The sequence below is a fragment of the Lonchura striata genome, chromosome 6, assembly GCF_046129695.1.
Source record: "Lonchura striata isolate bLonStr1 chromosome 6, bLonStr1.mat, whole genome shotgun sequence".
NCBI lineage: Eukaryota > Metazoa > Chordata > Aves > Passeriformes > Estrildidae > Lonchura > Lonchura striata.
The window spans coordinates 52,023,588-52,042,353 of NC_134608.1; the positions used below are offsets into that span (position 1 = coordinate 52,023,588).

Genomic DNA, 18,766 nt, shown 5'->3' on the forward strand with positions numbered 1-18,766 from the left:
TTACACATCATATTCTCCTGCCTGCAGGTTTACTAGTGCAGGTGCCCAACCTTGTGTAGGGAGCTGTGCATGGGAGAATGCAGTTTGTGTATTCACAGCCCTGCTGAATGCTCTACTGCAACAGCTGGCTGCTGCTGTGACATCTGTTGGATGAGGGCGGTGCAATGAATTTTTATTTTTTTACTTATTGGTTAGGCAAAGAGGAAGTAAATTCTAGCTGGTTTTTAAGACCAAAGAGTTAATATACCACTGGTTGTACTTGTAAGAAAGAAAGTTAAGAGTGGGGTTAAATGCTACTAAATTCTAGAGATCTCAAAAAATAATGAAATTAGCAGATGTCTGCTTTTTAAACGTTTCATTACAAGCCTTGTGAGTGAATGGTGAACCTATACCATAACTTCTCTGAACTTTGATTCATCCTAAGTTTGCTTGTTTTTATGTTTCTTTTGTTTCCCCCAGAAGCTACTTAACTGACTTTGGTGATGAAATAATTTCATCATATAAACCAAAACGACAGCAAACATGAAGACTTAGGGGTTAGCATCAGATCCAGAGGGAATGCCCCTTCAGCATGACATTGAATTGTGCCTTACCACAGTTAGCTGGCAGCAAAGCTGGCTGTTGTGCTTTCAAAGCTCTGAGTGCGGCTTGTCCCCTCCTGCCTTGCAAAGATGCTGAGGCAAATTCTTGCCCTCAGTCTTGCAAGTGAGCACAAAATATGATCAGGTGCAAAGGCATCAATGATTATAATGCAAAACTTCTGTTGAGACCATAAAAAAAGCTTTTCCTGTCCTTTCTTTTAGTAATTAAAAGAACAGAACAAGAGATTTTCTCTTTACAGCAGTGTATTTCTGTATTTGTGTCAATACAAACACTTGGGTTGGATTCTGCAGCCAAACAAGAAGCTGGATACGCAGGGATTCTCTTCTCATCTCTCCTGGTTTCTAGGTTGCTCTGCATGGTATAAATATGAATTAGACAAGCTGCTGAGGAGCTCTGCACAGCTCTAGGGAATATTTCTGCTGCCAGGAGCATTCCTGCACTACCCAAGGACAAAGTATTTTGTGTCTCTGCCTCTCATGCCTGTTAAAGAACTGCAAGGAGAAAATCAATCCCACTGTATAGAGCTTTGCATCCTATCAGAAAGCTGATGAAGTTTGAATGTATTGACAAGCAGGGATCTAGCAGTGGGATGAGGAATGATTTCCCTTCAATTCAGCACTGAAGTAAAGCCTGCAGAGGACTCAGTGTCAAGTTCATGCAGCCCATAGCTATTGGGTTAGAAGTATTTACAAATGTAATTGTATGTGTTTAGAAAATGTGGCAGTTTACACCTGTGGATACTACTAATCTAGGCACTGGAAAAGTTCAGTGTTATTAAAAGGGCTGGCCTTGGCATTTCTTTTTGCTGCATTTTTCACTTATCACTGAACTAGCTCATATGCCCAATTCAGTGCAGCACTGTCTGTGATATGCACAGATAAACATCTATAAATCAGATCTGAGATGGAGGTTTTGTGGAGATCTGAGTGACAGTGGAAGGAAAGAGAAGGAATGAAGGAAGAAAAGGGAGGAGGCAGAGTAGTTTAGGGAGGCTGGTGCTGGTTAGATGTACAGGGCAATGAGAACTCCGAACTCCTTCAGGCTGTAAGCTGTACACCGTAGGAATCTGCAGAGAAAGAAAGCCTGGAGGATTGCTGAGTGAAGGGAATTCTACCACCCTTTTAAGTGCAAGAAAGCTGATGTCCACCATTGCTTGAATGATGGAATTACAAGAATTTAACCTTTATGTAAACAACTGTTTCCATTTGTTACAAGGGTGAATTCACTGAAGGTATAAAACTGTGTTTTAAGACAGGCTTCTGTCAGTTATTCTGTTTTTCTTTCCATTGAAGATTAATGTGACCTTGAATGAAAGGTTTTCTGCTGGGGGAGGGGACAATAAGCAGTGCAACAGGAAATCTGGTTAAGGGAGAACCAAGGAGAAACTGGGCTGGAATGGCACTATAGTAAATTTGAAAATGCAAGGAGGATGTTTGCAAATAGAAACAAATAAACGTTGTGGTGGGGGTGTGTTACTCATGGTCCAGAAAAGCATCAGCTTATTTATGTATTGTATGAAGAACAAAATAGTGACATCTTAAACTGGGAGTGGCTTTGTCTTTTCTTTGGGGGGGAGGAAGGAGGCAAAGGGGATATTTGTCACCCTTGTATGAATTCAGTCTGTTCAAATTGTTTTAGTAGAAGCATTTCATAATAAATAACAATAAAATTAATAACTATATTTTAGCATAACATTTCACATAATAATAATGACTATAATCTGCCTAACCAGTCAGCCCACCTAAGCTCTATCTAAGGGTTCTGTGTTCAGATACTTCATTTAGTTAGGATTGCACCCTACATGGTAAAAATGTACAAGAGCATACACACTATATGCTAGGGTAGCTCAAGCTCAAGTCCTTAAAACCTTCCAAAAAGTTGCATTTATGCTTAAAAAACAATAAAGAAGAAAAGCTATGTGATTCTCTTATGATTTTAGACTTGAGTCTTTTATGACTTTGGTTACTGAAGTTGCTGCGTGCTTAAAGGTCACATTATACTGGGTAGTAAAAAAAGGTCACTAAAGTAGTGAATATTCTATGGAAACAGCATGAAGAAATGAAGAAGATTCCAGAAAGGTCTCTTAACTTTTGGCAGATATGTATGTTTAGGTTGAATGAGAGGGTAAAAAAATTGTATGTATATATATATATATGTGTGTGTGTGTGTGTGTGTGTGTGTGTATAAAGGCAGATTTATGTTCTCAGAATAAACCTGCTGTGGTTTACTCAGCTCTAGGGCTGTCTGTGATGTGTTTGTGGGGACTAGAGAAGATGTCAATGGAGCTCACTGAATAGCAAAGGCACATTCTAGAGAATTACTTCTCAACAGGAAGCAGGATTTTAAAAGCAATGTGATATTTGCAAACAAGTAAACAAAAGAAACAAAAAGCCTCCTTGCTTTCCATCCTTGTCCTCCTAACAGCAGTGAATTCATGCTGATTTACATAAGGAGGAAGTGCTGTGTCTTGTTTTGTTCTGACTTTTTTCAAGACTCATTAATTCTAGTAGCTAAGCCATTACTGGAACCACTGCATTCTGAAATTAAATAAACTACACTTCTTCAGGGTCCCTACACCTCTATTCTCTGTTTATTACTTGTTTTTCATTAGCATTTAGAGCCTGGTAACGCTGTTCACTGTCCTATACAAGCTGACCAAGCCTAGTAGTATTTCAGTGTTCCAGGAAGAGTTTACAGTAAACAACATTAGTGCCTAACCCAGAGTATGTATATTAACCTGAGTAAGCACATGTATAAAATGCACTTGGGCTCAAATATCTATACAAATACTCTGAGGAGGGTGAGAATACATTGTGTGGAGGTATGTTTACTGTTTACACACAGCATTGTTTCCTGTGCATTAATAATGTACTTTATGTTCTGTACTTTGAGTCAGCAATATGTTTCTTGCTTTTTTATTTAGCTTTAATGTGTCTGGTATATTTGAATTAGGCAGTGATTAACAGTTAAGTGTTTAGGTTTCAGTTTTATGTCCTGGTCTTTATTTATGCTACTGACATTCACAGGGAGACGCTGCAACAACTTGTATATATGTAACATGCAAATAAAATGACTCCAGGTGCCAAGTGAAGCAGTGGCATTCCTGTGCCCTGGATGTCATGGCATAAACCCAGGTTTACACTGCAGGAGGGTGGCTTATTCATGTGTTCTGTGATATGTTTCCTGCTGATCTTTAAAAGCAGATAAGGATGTTGATTAATTCTGTTGGTAGAATGTGAAACTGCAGAGTCACTGCACAACAGGGAATGCCTTGGGCTCACTTTGTTGTGCCCATGTTTGCAGCTTCCTGGACAGAGGAGTCCTACATGAGAGTCCTTTCAGACTTTTAGTTCAGTGACTTCTTACAGCTGGCTTATCAGAGTATTTGGTTTATTTGAGAAGTTCTTTTAGTGTTGCTAATGACTTACACAGGGAAAACTTACATGACAACCAACCCCCAGATGTTCTGAGTTGTCTCTTTGGATTGTATTCCAATAGAGGGTGCTCAGGTAGCAGTGCAAACTTCTGAGCAAAAGCAAAGCAGACCTGTGGAAATAGTTTGTTTCTTGTCAATACTTTCTTTTTTCAACAAAACCTGAAGGAGTACTCTCAGCCCTTCTGTGAACTTGCACTTCCCTTACTGTGTGAAAAGATCTAAGAAAAGAGATCTGAAAAGTCTCTCAGCATTATGAGTTGCTGTATTATAATTAAACTTAGAAAAAATGGTGACAAAAACCTCACGTGTATATTCCTCAGTTCTAGTGACCTAAGATGTTTCATGTACTTGAAATACAAAAATGAATTCTGCTTTTGGAAATGGCTGAGAATTCCAAGTCCCTTCAGTCAATGAGGATAATTATAACCACAGTCTATAGCTAGAGAGGCATTGTTGATTCATTAATTAAGTAAAAGGATACTAAGGGGTCAGAGTCTCCTTAAAGGAAGTACCAAGTTTAATCTGAACCCAGGATCAGTGATTAGCACTTGGAATGTATCTTGCTGAAAGTTTTCCTATTTAAATATGAAACTACTAACTGAGGGGTACTTTACTTACAGTTCTGCTTACTGAGTGATTCTACCAAAATCAAAATCTCAGGATACCGAAACATTTTGATTTGCTTAGGCACTAATCCATACTTAAGGAATATTTTAGAAGGCTTTAGTGTTGTCAGTGACATAGATCTTTGCTGATTAAGTCTATGTAGATGAATGATAAGCATAAATAATCTTTTCATTTCAGGTTGACACTCACATCCATGCTGCTGCGTGCATGAACCAGAAGCACTTACTGAGGTTTATTAAGCACACCTATCAAACAGAGCCCGACAGGATTGTTGCAGAGAAAAAAGGCAAGAAGATGACTTTAAAGCAAGTCTTCGAAAGCCTTCACATGGACCCCTATGACCTCACTGTAGACTCTTTAGATGTCCATGCAGTAAGTCTAGTGAAATGACAATACAAATGGGAAAAAGCTAACTTTTCCAAGTGTAAAATTCTAATTCCTACCATGTTTGCATGATGACTTACAAAATCAGAATTTGACTTCATGCATTACAGTGCATGTTTGAAAGAAGTTATCACAGGATTTTTCTTTTTTGTGCCTTTTAATGCTGGGCAGTTTAATTTATGAACTATTGTGTGTTCTTAAAAGTACAGTTATTTGGGTTTTTTTCCTCTTCCAGGGACGTCAAACATTCCATCGATTTGACAAATTCAATTCCAAGTACAATCCAGTTGGTGCCAGTGAGCTGAGGGACTTGTATTTGAAGACTGAGAACTATATTGGTGGTGAATACTTTGCTCGTATGGTCAAGGTAAATAAGTTTCAAGCTTTTCCAGCTGTAAAGAAATGGAGGTTTGTAATAGATTTGTGATGTCATAATTGTATACAGGCCTAACACTATGGTTAAGTGATTCCAAGTATTGTGCTTGCTCCAGCAATTCCTCAGAGGAGAATCTCAGCTAAGCCAGTCCCTGCTGCTTTCTGAATAGTTTTATACACATAAGCTGTGTATGAGTTCAAAGCTGAGTTGTGGATAGTTTTAAACTAATGGAGAGCAGCTGAGGGTCAATTCACTGGTTTAATATTTTGTTAGGATTTAGTTGGCTACTGGTAGTTGCTAGGGAAGGAGGAGCTAGAGAAGTGCCTCTGCATAAATCTGCACATGCATGCAACAGGCTTCAAATTATTTTCTTAGAAGAAAAAAATAGGTAGTTTTTGTGATGTAGTGATTGTCAACTCTTCTTGAATATACAAAAGTATTGTCTAAAATTAATTGCTGTAAAACTGCTTACTACCACAGATTCTGGGTCAGATTCTCCATTGTTCTATGTATTTTATGTAGACATTTGCTGTAGTTTAAATAGTCTAAATCTGATTTATCTATCTTAAATGTAGGTCTGTCAAAGGTGCTAGTAATGACTGCACAAGAACATTGTCCTCTAAAAGGAGGATTTAGAGTTATTCCCAGTTATATGTACAGTTAAGTTATACTCATATAATATTTGAGCTAGCTTGCCAGTAGAGTATTTAGATGCCTAAAATAAAATAATGACTTGAAAGACAAAAGATTCCCTTTATCTTTGAAGGGTGCCAATACAGTTATGTCTGCTCTGAGGAAAATGCAATGATAAATATATTTCTAGCTGTAGATGATCTCAGTGTCCATATTAAAGCAAATATATTTATTACTTACTAGGAAGTAGCCCGTGAACTAGAAGAAAGTAAGTACCAGTACACAGAACCCCGCTTATCCATTTATGGACGGTCTCCAGATGAATGGCTGAACTTGGCAAAATGGTTCATTAAGCATAAAGTTTATTCCCCTAATATGCGCTGGATAATTCAGGTTCCCAGAATCTAGTAAGTAATCAGGAGCTCTTGGTAATCTTAATAGTTTGAAATCATACCACTGACTTAATTTCTGATAATATTTAGATGGCTTATTAGCTGTCCTGTAGTTCTATTTATAAGCAATAGCTTGGGAGATATATTTTTGACCATTGGTGCAGTTTTTCTGACAGTCTGGGGGTGGAAGAAAGGAGTTGGGGATTGAATCTACTCTTTATGAAGCTATTCAAAACAACTGTGAATTATCTGGAAGTCTGAAGACACTGAAACCAAAAATTACAACTGGGTGAAATCAATCTGCATTCAAAGACCAATTAAAATACAATTTAGTAATAAGAATAAATCAACTCTTGAATTTCATGAATAAATAGAAAATGCTCTGTCAAACTGTTATCATCAAGATTAGTGACTAAATGACAGTGAACTTGGAAACAACCCAGACTGATGATTTCCAAACTTAAATCCTTGTCAGGATCTTCTTAGTTTTTAAGCATCCTTTGGGACTTCATTTCTTTGTTTCCAATACTGTGTGTTGTAATACAGTCTCCCCTGATAATTTTGTCAGAGTTAATAGCTGAGCTTTATGTTTTGAAATGTCACAGTTGGGGTATGAGTAGAGAAGGAGCTATCACAGTCACATGTATCCCCCAGAGTGTACTTTTCACTGGGGAGAAAGTTCTCTCCTTTAATTTCTTCCATAGCAATTTCTGACATGCATGGCACAGTCAGCACTTGGAATAAGCCATGCACTTAGTGTCACATGGAAGTACTATCCCTCTTTTCTGAAAGGCTCACTAAAGCACAGCATTCTACTTTCATTTGGAGTAGTTACAGCTTTAGGAAACAGAATCCTTCACGAGAGGTAGCTCGTTATCTCCCCTGGTAGTACACGGATGTCTGTAAAGGACAGAGTCACTGCTCTGAGGCAGCATCTCCCCCTGCATGCTGTCTCTATTTTTGGAGCACTTGAGAGCTTCAGCAGAGCCTGGATGAAGCAGAGTGCCTGGCAGTGCAGGAAACAGAGCACAGAGACAATCTGCCCTGACATAAACTTTGAATTTCTGAATCCTGGTGGAACTGGAGCTCTAGAATGTACACAGATAACAAAAAATACAAAAGTGAAGGACAATACAAGCTTATTAAAGAATGTGTCTATTTTTTCCCCTTCAGTGACATATTTAGGTCTAAAAATATTCTGCCTAGTTTTGGGAAGATGTTGGAGAACATCTTTGTACCTTTGTTTGAAGCAACAATCAATCCCAAAGACCACAAAGAATTGCACCTATTCCTCAAATATGTAAGTATGTTTGGGTTTTCTTCCTCACATGAAATGGATCCTCTACTACTCATATTTTTTTTGGTCCATAGCTGTTCCCAGATACTAAAAAATCTTCCTTCTCCACAGATTGCTCCTATTATTGTTTCAAAGCCCTGAAACACAATTTAGTACAAGTCTGTGTGAGGTCCAATTCTCACATAACCTGTTTATTTCCTCAGAAAAAGCTCAGTAGCTATTTATTTGTCATTTCATTAATTACCAAAAATGTTTGCTTGCTCTTGTGCATCATCATCCAGGATGGGCACTTTGAGCTGCTTCTGAACTGGCCTCCAAAAAGGAGGCAGCTGGAAGGAAGCATTGTGTAGATCATGATGGATCTCAGGAGAGAAGTGGGGATGTAGCTGCTGGGACAAGGTTAACACAGACATTTCTGAGCGTGCCTCAGATCACAGCTCTGAGGTTTGCTGGGAACCTCTTGCTTTCAGCTGCTTATCAAAGATACCAGATGAGTTCAAAGGATTCTAGTCTGGATCTTAGGGAGTTTTTCAGGTCTGTAAACCTCCACAGGAGGCTGAAGGCTTTTGTGCACCTGGGCTTCCTGTTTGTCTCAGGAAAAAAAAAATGGGGTAAAACTTTGACAAAACATGTTATTCCTGCTGTGTGCATGCTATGGTAGGATGCAGAGCAGCAGGACTGCTAGGATAGGGATGGAAATTAAGGAGGAGAGACTGGAGGCTTGTTCAAACAAGTCCTGGAAGCAAGATTAAGTGGCACTGAAGTTTGCTTCTTGAAGCCCCTTATTTCTGTGAATTTCTTCTCCCACCAGGTGACTGGCTTTGACAGTGTTGATGATGAATCCAAACACAGTGGCCATATGTTCTCTGACAAGAGCCTTAATCCTGACCTCTGGACCAGTGAGAAGAATCCCCCATATAGCTATTATTTGTATTATATGTATGTCAACATCATGTTGCTAAACAATCTTAGGAGGTAAGTAGACACTTTTGTATTTTATAAGCTCCCAGAAAAATCAGTAGCTTTCTCTCAGACTGTCAGTGTTTTAGATTGCAGATCTTCTGAAGCAAGGGTTATTTTGTATTACAGAGTTGAGTACTTGAGATATTTTGAAAATACTGGTAACAAAATTAATTAAAACAAAAAATTCAGAAATTGCAGAGGCATCAGATTAATGCCTTGATTTGATGTTTTTGTGTGGTTTGGGTTTTTTTAACTCCTTAAAGCTGCATATACCAAATGAAACAAAAGAATGGACCCCAAAAAACACACTCATTGCCCTTTGCTTGGCTTTGCAGCAGATTCCCAAATACGATGTACCTGCCTCTTGGTGCCTGGCTATCTCCTGGTAGTTTAAGAGACACAAAGTAATATTGTGGCACACTGGCTTAGGGGCTGCTGCATTCAGAGACAGACCAAGTAGGACACAATTACAAACTGCACATCCAGCTAACTTCCTTTAGCAGGCTTCTTGACTCAACTCATTTTTATAACTTCAGGACCAATGTCTGGGCAAGTAATGCAGGGAGTTATGTGACATCAGACTGTCAGAGCAAATTTTGGCATCGGGCTCAGGAAAGCCTGAAATTCAATGTGAAGCTATATTGCAAAATTTGCAGTTGACTCATTGAGTGCCCTGCACAACTGACTCCAGTGGAGGCAGTGTAAGGTTATCCACTAATGTTAAGAGTGTCATCACTTACCCTGAGAGGATTTGGTTCACTTCATTTAGTTGTTTAGGTTATTTTAGTTATTTAGAAAACATGTTGGGGATTTATTACAGAAGGTGCACATATTTGTCATTTTACAGTTTTATCCAAGTTAGCATTCAAAATTTATTTCTTCTCCCTCACTGCTAATTCAAGCATTTCTTTATCATCCTGTTTAATCAAAATTCATAATGCAAACACATGCCTTAAATTACCTTGTATGTGCAACTATCAGGTGTAGTTGTTAGTTTTAATTCTATAATAGATGCAGTACAGCAGATAGCAAAGTCATCCCTTTCTCCTGACTCCCTTTACATTCTCTGTAGTCTACATACTTTTTCTGTTCAAAGAGAGATTCTGCCAGAACTAATGCATTTCTTTTTAACCTCAAGATAATTTTGACTACTGTATTAAAATGTCCCCAGATAATCATTGAATATTCTTTATAGCTGAGATTCTGACAGAATTCAACAATGAGTCACTAACTGTTCACCCTGTTAATCCAAGTGCTTAAGTCAACACAGCCCTGACAAGACTGTTTTATATTTTTGGTAATATTAGTGAGGATGGGCTACATCCTTACATCAGGAGAAATTTTACTAACTTCCACCCTAGAATTGCCTTATAGTCTAGTACTCCTTGTTGAAATTGTGTTTTAAACATTACCTCCAAATACTTCTGAGACATTTGTATGCACTGAATAACAGGGTCCATTATAACATCAAACCCAGCATCACTTTTAATACAGGTGATAACATAATTCTGGAAATTACAGTGGAAGTCTGGTATAATAACTAACATTCCTAGACCATCTCTACTTCTGAAGGTGTGGTTTTATGCTACACTTAACCTGATGAGATGGTAGGCTCTGATCACACTAGGTACTGTTAGCTAACTCTTGGCAATGTGCTTCCCCTTCTTCCCTCATTTTGAATCAGGAATTCTGCAGCCACAGGTTGCATGGGTTTACTGAATTTTCCATCTGACAGTTAACTCCACTGAAATCCATTCAGTAGCTGTTTGCCCGTGGGTAGACAATTGCTAAATGAGATGTAACTGAGGAAAGCAAGAAACCACAAATATGTCTGGTGGTAGAAGGGTAGAAGGGTAGAAGGGCCTTGGATAGAGGGACCTGTCCTTTTGAGCAGCCCACTACAGGTAGGCCTGGGTAGATGTCACATCAAACTGTATGAGAATGTGTAACTTACTTTTCTTTTTAAATTCACATATTACTGGCAGTTATACACCAAATAGATAAAGAACAGTGCTTTCTTTTAAGTGAAACTTGCTTTAATCTCTTCAGGGAAAGAGGCATGTGCACCTTCCTGTTTCGACCTCACTGTGGAGAAGCTGGGTCTATCACTCACCTTGTTTCTGCCTTTCTGACAGCAGACAACATCTCTCATGGATTGCTCCTGAAGAAGGTATTGCTCCTAAACTAATCACTCTGTGCTCAGACAACCATCACTGGTTCAAACAGAAGGCACTAAATGGACATTTTTCATTAATTTACGTTCTTAGCAAGGCATAAGTAACTCTTCAGTTTGGTCAGAAATTCCACCCAGACCCCCGCCCCCAGCACCACAACACGTGGACCTGCTGGAGGGAGTCCAGAGGAGGCCATGAAGATGCTCAGAGGGCTGGAGCACCTCTTCTGTGAGGAAAGGCTGAGAGCACTGGGGTTGTGCAGCCTGGAAAAGGGAGAGAGAGATCTTCTAGCACCTTCCAGGGAGATCTTCTAGCACATTCCAGTAGCTAAATGGGGGTTACAGGAGAGCTGGAGAGGGACTTTTCACAAGGGAAGGTAGTGACAGGACAAGGGGGAGTTGAAAGAGGGTAGGTTTAGATGAGATATTGGGAAGAAATTCTTTACTGTAAGGGTGGTGAGGCCCTGGCACAGGTTGCCCAGAAGCTGTGGATGCCCCATCCCTTGAAGTGTTCCAGGCCAGTTGGATGGGGCTTTGAACTACCTGGTCTAGTGGGAGGTGTCCCTGCCCATTGCTGGGGGTTGGAACCAGATGATCTCTAAGGTCCTTTACAAGCCAAATTATTTCATGATTCAATGAAATAAATAAGCTCAAATGAACTTCCTGTTCTTAAGCTACAAAAAGCTTTGTCTTCACAGGGAAGGAAGATCAACTGTTCAGATATGTCAAGGATTTGGCAGCACCCATTTTTGGTTACTCCAAGCAGAGTTAAAATTACGTGAACAGAATTTAAAACTTTAGACTTGCTACTGCTCTCTGGTTTAGTCCCAGAAGAACTTAAGGAAAGCTCTCATTTTTTCTCTACAAAGGTCATTTTCTCTGATTGTCATTTCTGTTCTTCAAGGTTCTTTCTGAAATTCTTCAAGGATTTGATTATTTTCATCAAGAAATTCAACATAGCTGTTTGTCACAACAATATTTTAGATAGAACAAATGTTTTATGACAGAACAAATGTTATCATTCCTGGCACATTAGTTAATGAAAATCATCACTCAACCCATCCTCAGGGCACTTTTTCATATTTAAAATAATTGATCAGTGGGTGGCAGACTTGTGCTGAGTACACTGTAATATTTCAGGAGTTCCCTTATAAGTGAGTTTTTTCTGGTTAATGCTCGAAAGTTCTCTATATTTTTCAACATAACCAAGAACAAAGAAAAAATGTACCTAAAATCATGTCCAATACTATGCTCATGAATAATTTGGTCATAAAATTAGACCCAGACAGAGTAGCACTAAAGCAGTGTGTGACCAAAGCATTCTCCTCTTTCTTCTCTCCTGCATGGCCTGGTGTGATAAGATGGCATAGCAGGTACTAACAATAGTAACAGTAATAAAGGCACTTGCAAGGTTCATAGGTTGGCTAAGGCAAAACAGTCATAAAGATGACGTGATCACAGATTATTTATATTATTTACAACAATAACACATGACTGTTCATAAATTAAAACTTCTTTTGCTCCTAAAATTTATCTATTGGACTGCAGCTTTGGAAATAAAAAATTGCTTAGCAGTTCTTACCCATCTGTTTTCTGTGACTTTCAGGTTTTGGGGGAAGGTATGCAGCTGATATCAAATGCAGTGCCCATAATGGTCATATATATACTTACTAATCTACAGAAATATTAGTCACCATATTTTTAAAAGGATGACACCTACATTTAAGATCATAAATTATTTTTATAAAGACCAGTAAGATTTAAAATTCAGACTTTCATGTATTTCCTGCAGAAGTCATGGTTCAATGTCAACCTAATTTTTTTGATCTTGGTTTTCTCCCTGCAGTGCTGTTTTTTTCATTTTATCCAAGGGAAATCCTCACTTTTTCATTACTCCATAGTACCATTAAATACTGTGTTTTGTTTTTCAGAGTCCTGTCCTCCAGTATCTGTATTATCTTGCACAAATACCCATTGCTATGTCCCCACTTAGTAACAACAGCCTATTCCTGGAGTACTCCAAAAATCCACTACGGGAATTTCTCCATAAGGGCCTGCACGTCTCCCTCTCCACAGATGATCCTATGCAGTTTCATTACACAAAGGTAGGAATTGTAAAAAGCACCAGGTTTGAATTTGCCAACAGCACCACAAGGGTCCAGAATGACCTGAAAGCTGTTTTATTTCATTGCTTAGGACATAGTGTCATGTCTTTCAGTCACTTCATTCATTCTCCCTCCTCATTCTCTGTCTACTACTCACTGTTGGGCTTCAGAAGGAAATGTCTGATTTCCTAATTATGTTTCTTTTGTACTCTTGCCTCTCCAGTGTTGGCTGTTGAAGTATAAAATGAAGGATGAGGCTGAAGGGAGGTTTGAGCCTTCATAAACAATCCTCTAGAGTGCCAGGAAAGTCCAGTTTCCTTACTCTAATAAATCTGGGGAAGTACATTACAAAAACACGATGTGGAATCTCAAGATGACATACGAGCTGCTTGCTCAGTGAGCTGAAGCAGATTCCTGCCCTTGGGTGGCCTGGCAGAACAGGAATGCCTGGTCACTGGCTGTGATGCCCTCGTTTGTGGCTGGCACCGCTTTGAGCCATGCTGTGCCCAGAGGGGCCCATCCGTCACTCAGCTCTGCATCCCAGGACAAGCCGAGCCCTGCTAGCCTTAGCCCGGGCTGGTACAACTGGGTGCTCCAGGGTGTTTGTGTACCCTGAGAGCTCTTTTGGAATTGCCTAAGAAATGCCTCCAAGGATCTGGACTGCAGGCTGCAATTTCTTAGACTAAGCTAACTGGATACCCAGTGCCTATTAATTATTAACCAGTAGTCCTTGGGAAATTTGAAATGAACAATTCTTTTCATAGTAGTTGTGATTTTAAAGTTTCAAACTTCTAATTTTTCACAGCTGTCTAAAGAGCATGTATAAAATCCTTAATTAGTAATTATATGTATCCCCATTTATATCTTATTAACATATAATTTAATATCTAATGTATTTTGGTGCTGCAGGAAGCTCTCATGGAAGAATATGCTATTGCAGCTCAGGTGTGGAAACTAAGCACTTGTGACTTGTGTGAAATAGCAAGAAACAGTGTTCTACAGAGTGGATTGTCAGATAAGGTAAGTATGGCTGGAAAACCTCTCCTGTGAGTTTTAAGGCAAGTAGGAACCCAGAAGTCAATAGTCTGAACACTGAATAGTAGGTGCTTAGTGATGTATTTGTGCACATCCCTGTCTTCTTTTCCAGAAATAGTCACAAACTATCTGCTATGCAGTCTTACATTACAAGTAAAGTATTAATATTACTTTTCCCCATTAGCTTTGTTTTGGAATTCTCAAAATATGTAGAGAGTCCAGATGTCTGTTTATACTCAGTTCTTCTTCCAGTTACAAATTTCTAATTATTTGGGTGATATCCTTCTGCCAGTGATTTTCTGCATCATGTCTTAGCATTAAGTAAAAACAAACTGCCTGTCATAAGACATGTTTTTTTACTTAAAAGGGAGTACTACAGAAAATACTTGATTTAGATTGGTGGTCAGATTAGATTAAATTCCCTTCTGGTTTTAAAACTCTACACAGCTAAGGCCTTCTCTAGGAATTATTTTAGAGCATTCTCTCTTCTATGTCACTTTTGAACATTTCTCTGAAGGAACTGGTATTTGAAGGGGCTTCATGAGTATATTCTGTTGCTTCTTCCAATATTCCCTGGTGACTACTACTCATTTTCCTCTTGTATAGCATTTAACAAACAGAAGAGACCTAAGCCTCTTTTCACCCTCTCACATGCAAGATGTTGCAGTGAAAGCTGAACACTAACAGAAAGGGTTTTAGTAAACCAGACTGAGTGTACTTTTGAGTGATTATATGGATCAACTTTGGCCTTAAAATCTCCTAAACTGGTTAAGACTGTGAGGAAGAGTACAACGGCCAGCTGGTTGAAACTGCTCTTTTCACTTGTACCCGACTCATTCAGCTAACACTTATTTTTCCAGTAAGTCAAAGCAGTTGAACTGACTTCTTCCTTTTGACTTCTGATCCCGTTCACAGGAAAAGCAGAAATTCTTAGGGGTGAATTATTGCAAGGAAGGGCCTGAGGGAAATGACATTCGAAAGACAAATGTTGCCCAGATCCGGATGGCCTTCAGGTATGAGACTCTGTGCAATGAACTCAGCTTCCTGGCTGATGCCATGAGAACAGAAGATATTTCTACCCTGTCCAAGTAGTTACAAACTCAGAGAAACCAGAATATATCCCTCTTAAGCAGGATAAGATGCTAATTAACCTCAAATCACCTGTCTTTGATGCTGTGGAGACATAACTGAACAGTACAGAGACAAAGGGAGTATCTGTGGAAGGTAAACAGCGTTTGCCATCCCGTTACTGCGTTATTCTCGCTGCAAAGATTTCAGTTTCTACGAACATTAGGCTTTTTAAGATTGCTGTAACTATTAAATGCAAACTCAGAATCATGTACTATTTGTTTCATACTGTCTTAACTGTGCCCTGCTGTGTAGCCTGGGAAACCAGAGAGAGTATCTGTAGTGCAGATGTGCTGTGCACCTGAGGATCCTGCAGATGCTGACAGCACACACCCACCTGGGTTGGTCTGCACGTCTCAGTACCAGTCATGGCTTTTAAGACTTTTAAGTTTAACCCTTTATTCATTAGTAGTTTTTATGGGGTTTTAAGGCTACCCTTTCATTCTGGAAGGTGTTCTGACACAGTTTTTAACTCAATGTTTCAGCACTTATATTGGAAAACAATAAACTCCAACATCAAGTAATCTTGTTCAATGACTAATTCCTGTTGTTATGTAGGATGTTAGTGAAGAGCAGCAGATTAATGCTTTTTAATCTAGCAAATGGAAAACATGGTGTCAAAATCACTATTATATATTGTAATGAGTCTAATTACATCAAGAAAATTTTGCCTTGAAAGTTGAGAACACTTTTTTTATTGCTTTGTAATGGGAATATATAGATGTGCCCATTCAAATTATTTAGAAATGTATGCAGATAATTCTGGCTGCATGTAAAGAGAAATTTTTTACTTGAAAAAGGGAAGTGTTCTTATGAATCAGTGGTAGAAATGCCAGACCTGGTTCTGGTCCTACTTCTGACATATTTTTACACATTTGTTTTAGTCTGTATTTTAGTCAACTACAGCTAAATGGGAAGTCAAGCTGTCTATTTATACAGAAGCCAGCCCACTTGAAATCTGTCATTTCAAATAATGGTATGTTATGTTAAACTATTTATTTATGAGGAAGTGGTTAGTAAAATACAGCTACTGGAATATTTATCATTTTCAATTTTCTTTCTGTTTCATCAACTTTATGACACAGTACTTCAGAAACAATTAAAGGTAGTAACATGATGGCAGCTATGTATTGTAGAAGCTGCACACAGTTTCACACCAAAAAAGACTCCAGGCTGGGGAAGCAGAGGGTGTGGATGCCTGTGAGTCCAGCAGAGCAACTCAATTCAAAGGGCTGCAGTCCCTGAGGCAGGATCTGACCCCTGGCTCTCTAATACCCTGCACAGGGACACTGGGCTTCTTCAAACAGGTATTCAGTATTAATGCAGAAAAGGCAATAACTGATACTGGCCCATCAAGGTTCACCTGACTTTAAACCCTGCATGTTGTGCTCAGTCAGACATCTTGTGCCACTTGTATTTCCTAGGCCAGGCCCTTCCCTGTGCAAGGAAATGGCACTAAAGTAGGGGAGGGAGGAATTAATTATCATCTCCTATAGCTGTGCATCCTTGCAAGAGCCCCCCAAGAGAGATAAACCTAAAGATGTCAGGAAGCAGCCTGGAATGAAGGCTGCTCTGAGGGAGTCCAAGGCACAAGTGGGAGAGCTCTGGCCATCCACTTAACCATCAGTTAGCCAGTATCATGCAAGGGAACTGCAGTGATTCAGAGGGCTTTCTTCCAAAACCAAGGCTGCAGACAGGTGGTGGGAATTTGACTTCAGCTCTTCAGTGCCCCAGCCTAATGTCTGCAATGGGCCAGATTTTATATCCCTTGTACCCCTAAAATCATGTGAAACCACATTATGCTGCTCAGCTGCACGAGAGTAAAATTGTCCCAAGTTCTGAGTCAGCAGCCCCTGTCAGCCTCACTGTTAGGAACTTCAGCAGCTCACAGAACGCAGTCTCAGGATTTGTGTCATTTGTTTAGGATGAAGTCTGAGAAAGTAGTTTAAGCTGTTCAGCTGCATCGAATGCAAATGTCTTGTTTGTATAAGTACAACTTCCTAATAAACTATTATCAACATAACATTATTTGGGAAAAACATCTGCGTCCGTGCTAAATAAGCAACATGCTTGGTATGAAGAATTTCAGTTTTAAGTATTTCCATCTGATAAACATTGCTTTACTTGGGTAGTTTCACCTATTAGTGCTGCTTTTGTTGTCATGTGTCTTTTTTAGTTTCCTTAAAATTAAACCAAATTTGTGTATATATTTAATACCTTTTCAGCTTTCCTTACCTCAGGTTCTAGTAGGTCTGTAGCTGTTACTGAAAAAAAAACCCTGGATTTGTATATTCAATGAATGGATAGTAATTGGGATTCTGACAGTAACCACAGTAACACATAAGTGGTCACGACCACAAGTTCTGCTTTCTGTGCTTTCTTGTGTGCTGCTTTCAAGGGGAAATTCGGCATATAGTATTATATTTGGGGAAATATAAACAGACATCCTTTCAAGCTTCCACTACTACATTTCTCCTGGTTGTCCTTTAATTGGGCAAATATTACTGATTCCGAAGTTCAGTTCTTAAGCTTTGCTTTGTTTTATTTTTTTTAAAGTTGCACTTTTGTGCTAATGTGAGGCTGTTCAGAGTAACCTTGAGGGCTCAGGCTGTGTCTGTAATGAAAAGACAGATCCAGCACAAGTCACTGCTGTACACACAGACACCAGTGCAGGACAGGGCAGTGGCTGATCCCCCACAGCTGCGCTGAGGTCAAACCTGGTTACAACACAGCTGGTTTGACTCAGGGGCTGGAAGAACATCACTGCAGGTGGCCACTGGGCAAGTACTGCTGCAGGATGGAAGAACATCCTCCTTTCTCTTCATTAAGAGAGAGGCTCAAATGTTATTCAAGGCTTCCTTAAATCTGTTGGTTCAAAAGCATTTTATACTTTCAACTTGAAATGGTTAATTATGGTTATTTGATGTTTACAACCTATCTACCTGAACAATTCTTTCCTGTTCTGTTACTTTAGCAAACTTAAGGCATTTGCTCTGCTACTGGAGAATACATATTTTTTTCACATCCCAGAGTCAACCTTATTGTCTTCTATCATTGTTCTTTACATGTGGCTAAACATTTCTGTTCTCTTTGCCTAGTTAAGATCCAAGTCTGAAAAGGTGTCTGTAAAAACTGCTTTTTTCTTTCTGTGCCTGGGTTACATGATGTTTACCTTTTGCCTCTTGTGGAAGCATTAAACATTACACTAATGAATGAATTGTAAAAGAGTATGGTTATGGATTTTGTGTGTTTATCTCTCAAAAAAAATGTAGCTCCTCCCAATCTCCACATTAAAGGAGAACTAAAACCATGTGCAACTAAACTGACTAAACCTAAATAAAGCATGAAAACTGAAAAAACCCAGTGGAGACAGAGAAGACAGAGAGCATTATTTAGGAGAAGGGGATAAAGGCTTATCTGGCTTAAAACAAGTCAGTGTTAATGAAAACCAACTATTCAGACCTGGCATAAAGTTGTAAAAATGAAATTGCGTTGCTGCCCCCACCATCTCTTGGTGCCCACCCTGCTTCTCTGCTCATCCAAGCTGGGCACCAGGGCGAGGCATGCAGCAGCTCCTGCTGATCCTGCACCCACATGAGGACACTGAGCTGAGA

General features: G+C 39.2%; 1 protein-coding gene across 2 annotated transcripts in view; it reads left to right on the plus strand.

Moving 5' to 3' along the window:
- The window catches only part of AMPD3 (adenosine monophosphate deaminase 3), a 32,865-nt gene extending 14,350 nt beyond the window's left edge, over positions 1 to 18,515 (plus strand). For both annotated transcript variants that reach the window (XM_021529466.3, XM_021529464.2), the window contains exons 7-15: positions 4,844 to 5,038; positions 5,286 to 5,417; positions 6,303 to 6,466; positions 7,625 to 7,751; positions 8,560 to 8,723; positions 10,761 to 10,881; positions 12,816 to 12,989; positions 13,899 to 14,009; positions 14,940 to 18,515. In XM_021529466.3, coding sequence (XP_021385141.2) covers positions 4,844 to 5,038; positions 5,286 to 5,417; positions 6,303 to 6,466; positions 7,625 to 7,751; positions 8,560 to 8,723; positions 10,761 to 10,881; positions 12,816 to 12,989; positions 13,899 to 14,009; positions 14,940 to 15,116 — 1,365 coding nt within the window. In that variant the 3' untranslated portion in view covers positions 15,117 to 18,515. The remainder of the gene's footprint in view (positions 1 to 4,843; positions 5,039 to 5,285; positions 5,418 to 6,302; positions 6,467 to 7,624; positions 7,752 to 8,559; positions 8,724 to 10,760; positions 10,882 to 12,815; positions 12,990 to 13,898; positions 14,010 to 14,939) is intronic.
- The last annotated feature ends 251 nt before the right edge of the window (positions 18,516 to 18,766 follow it).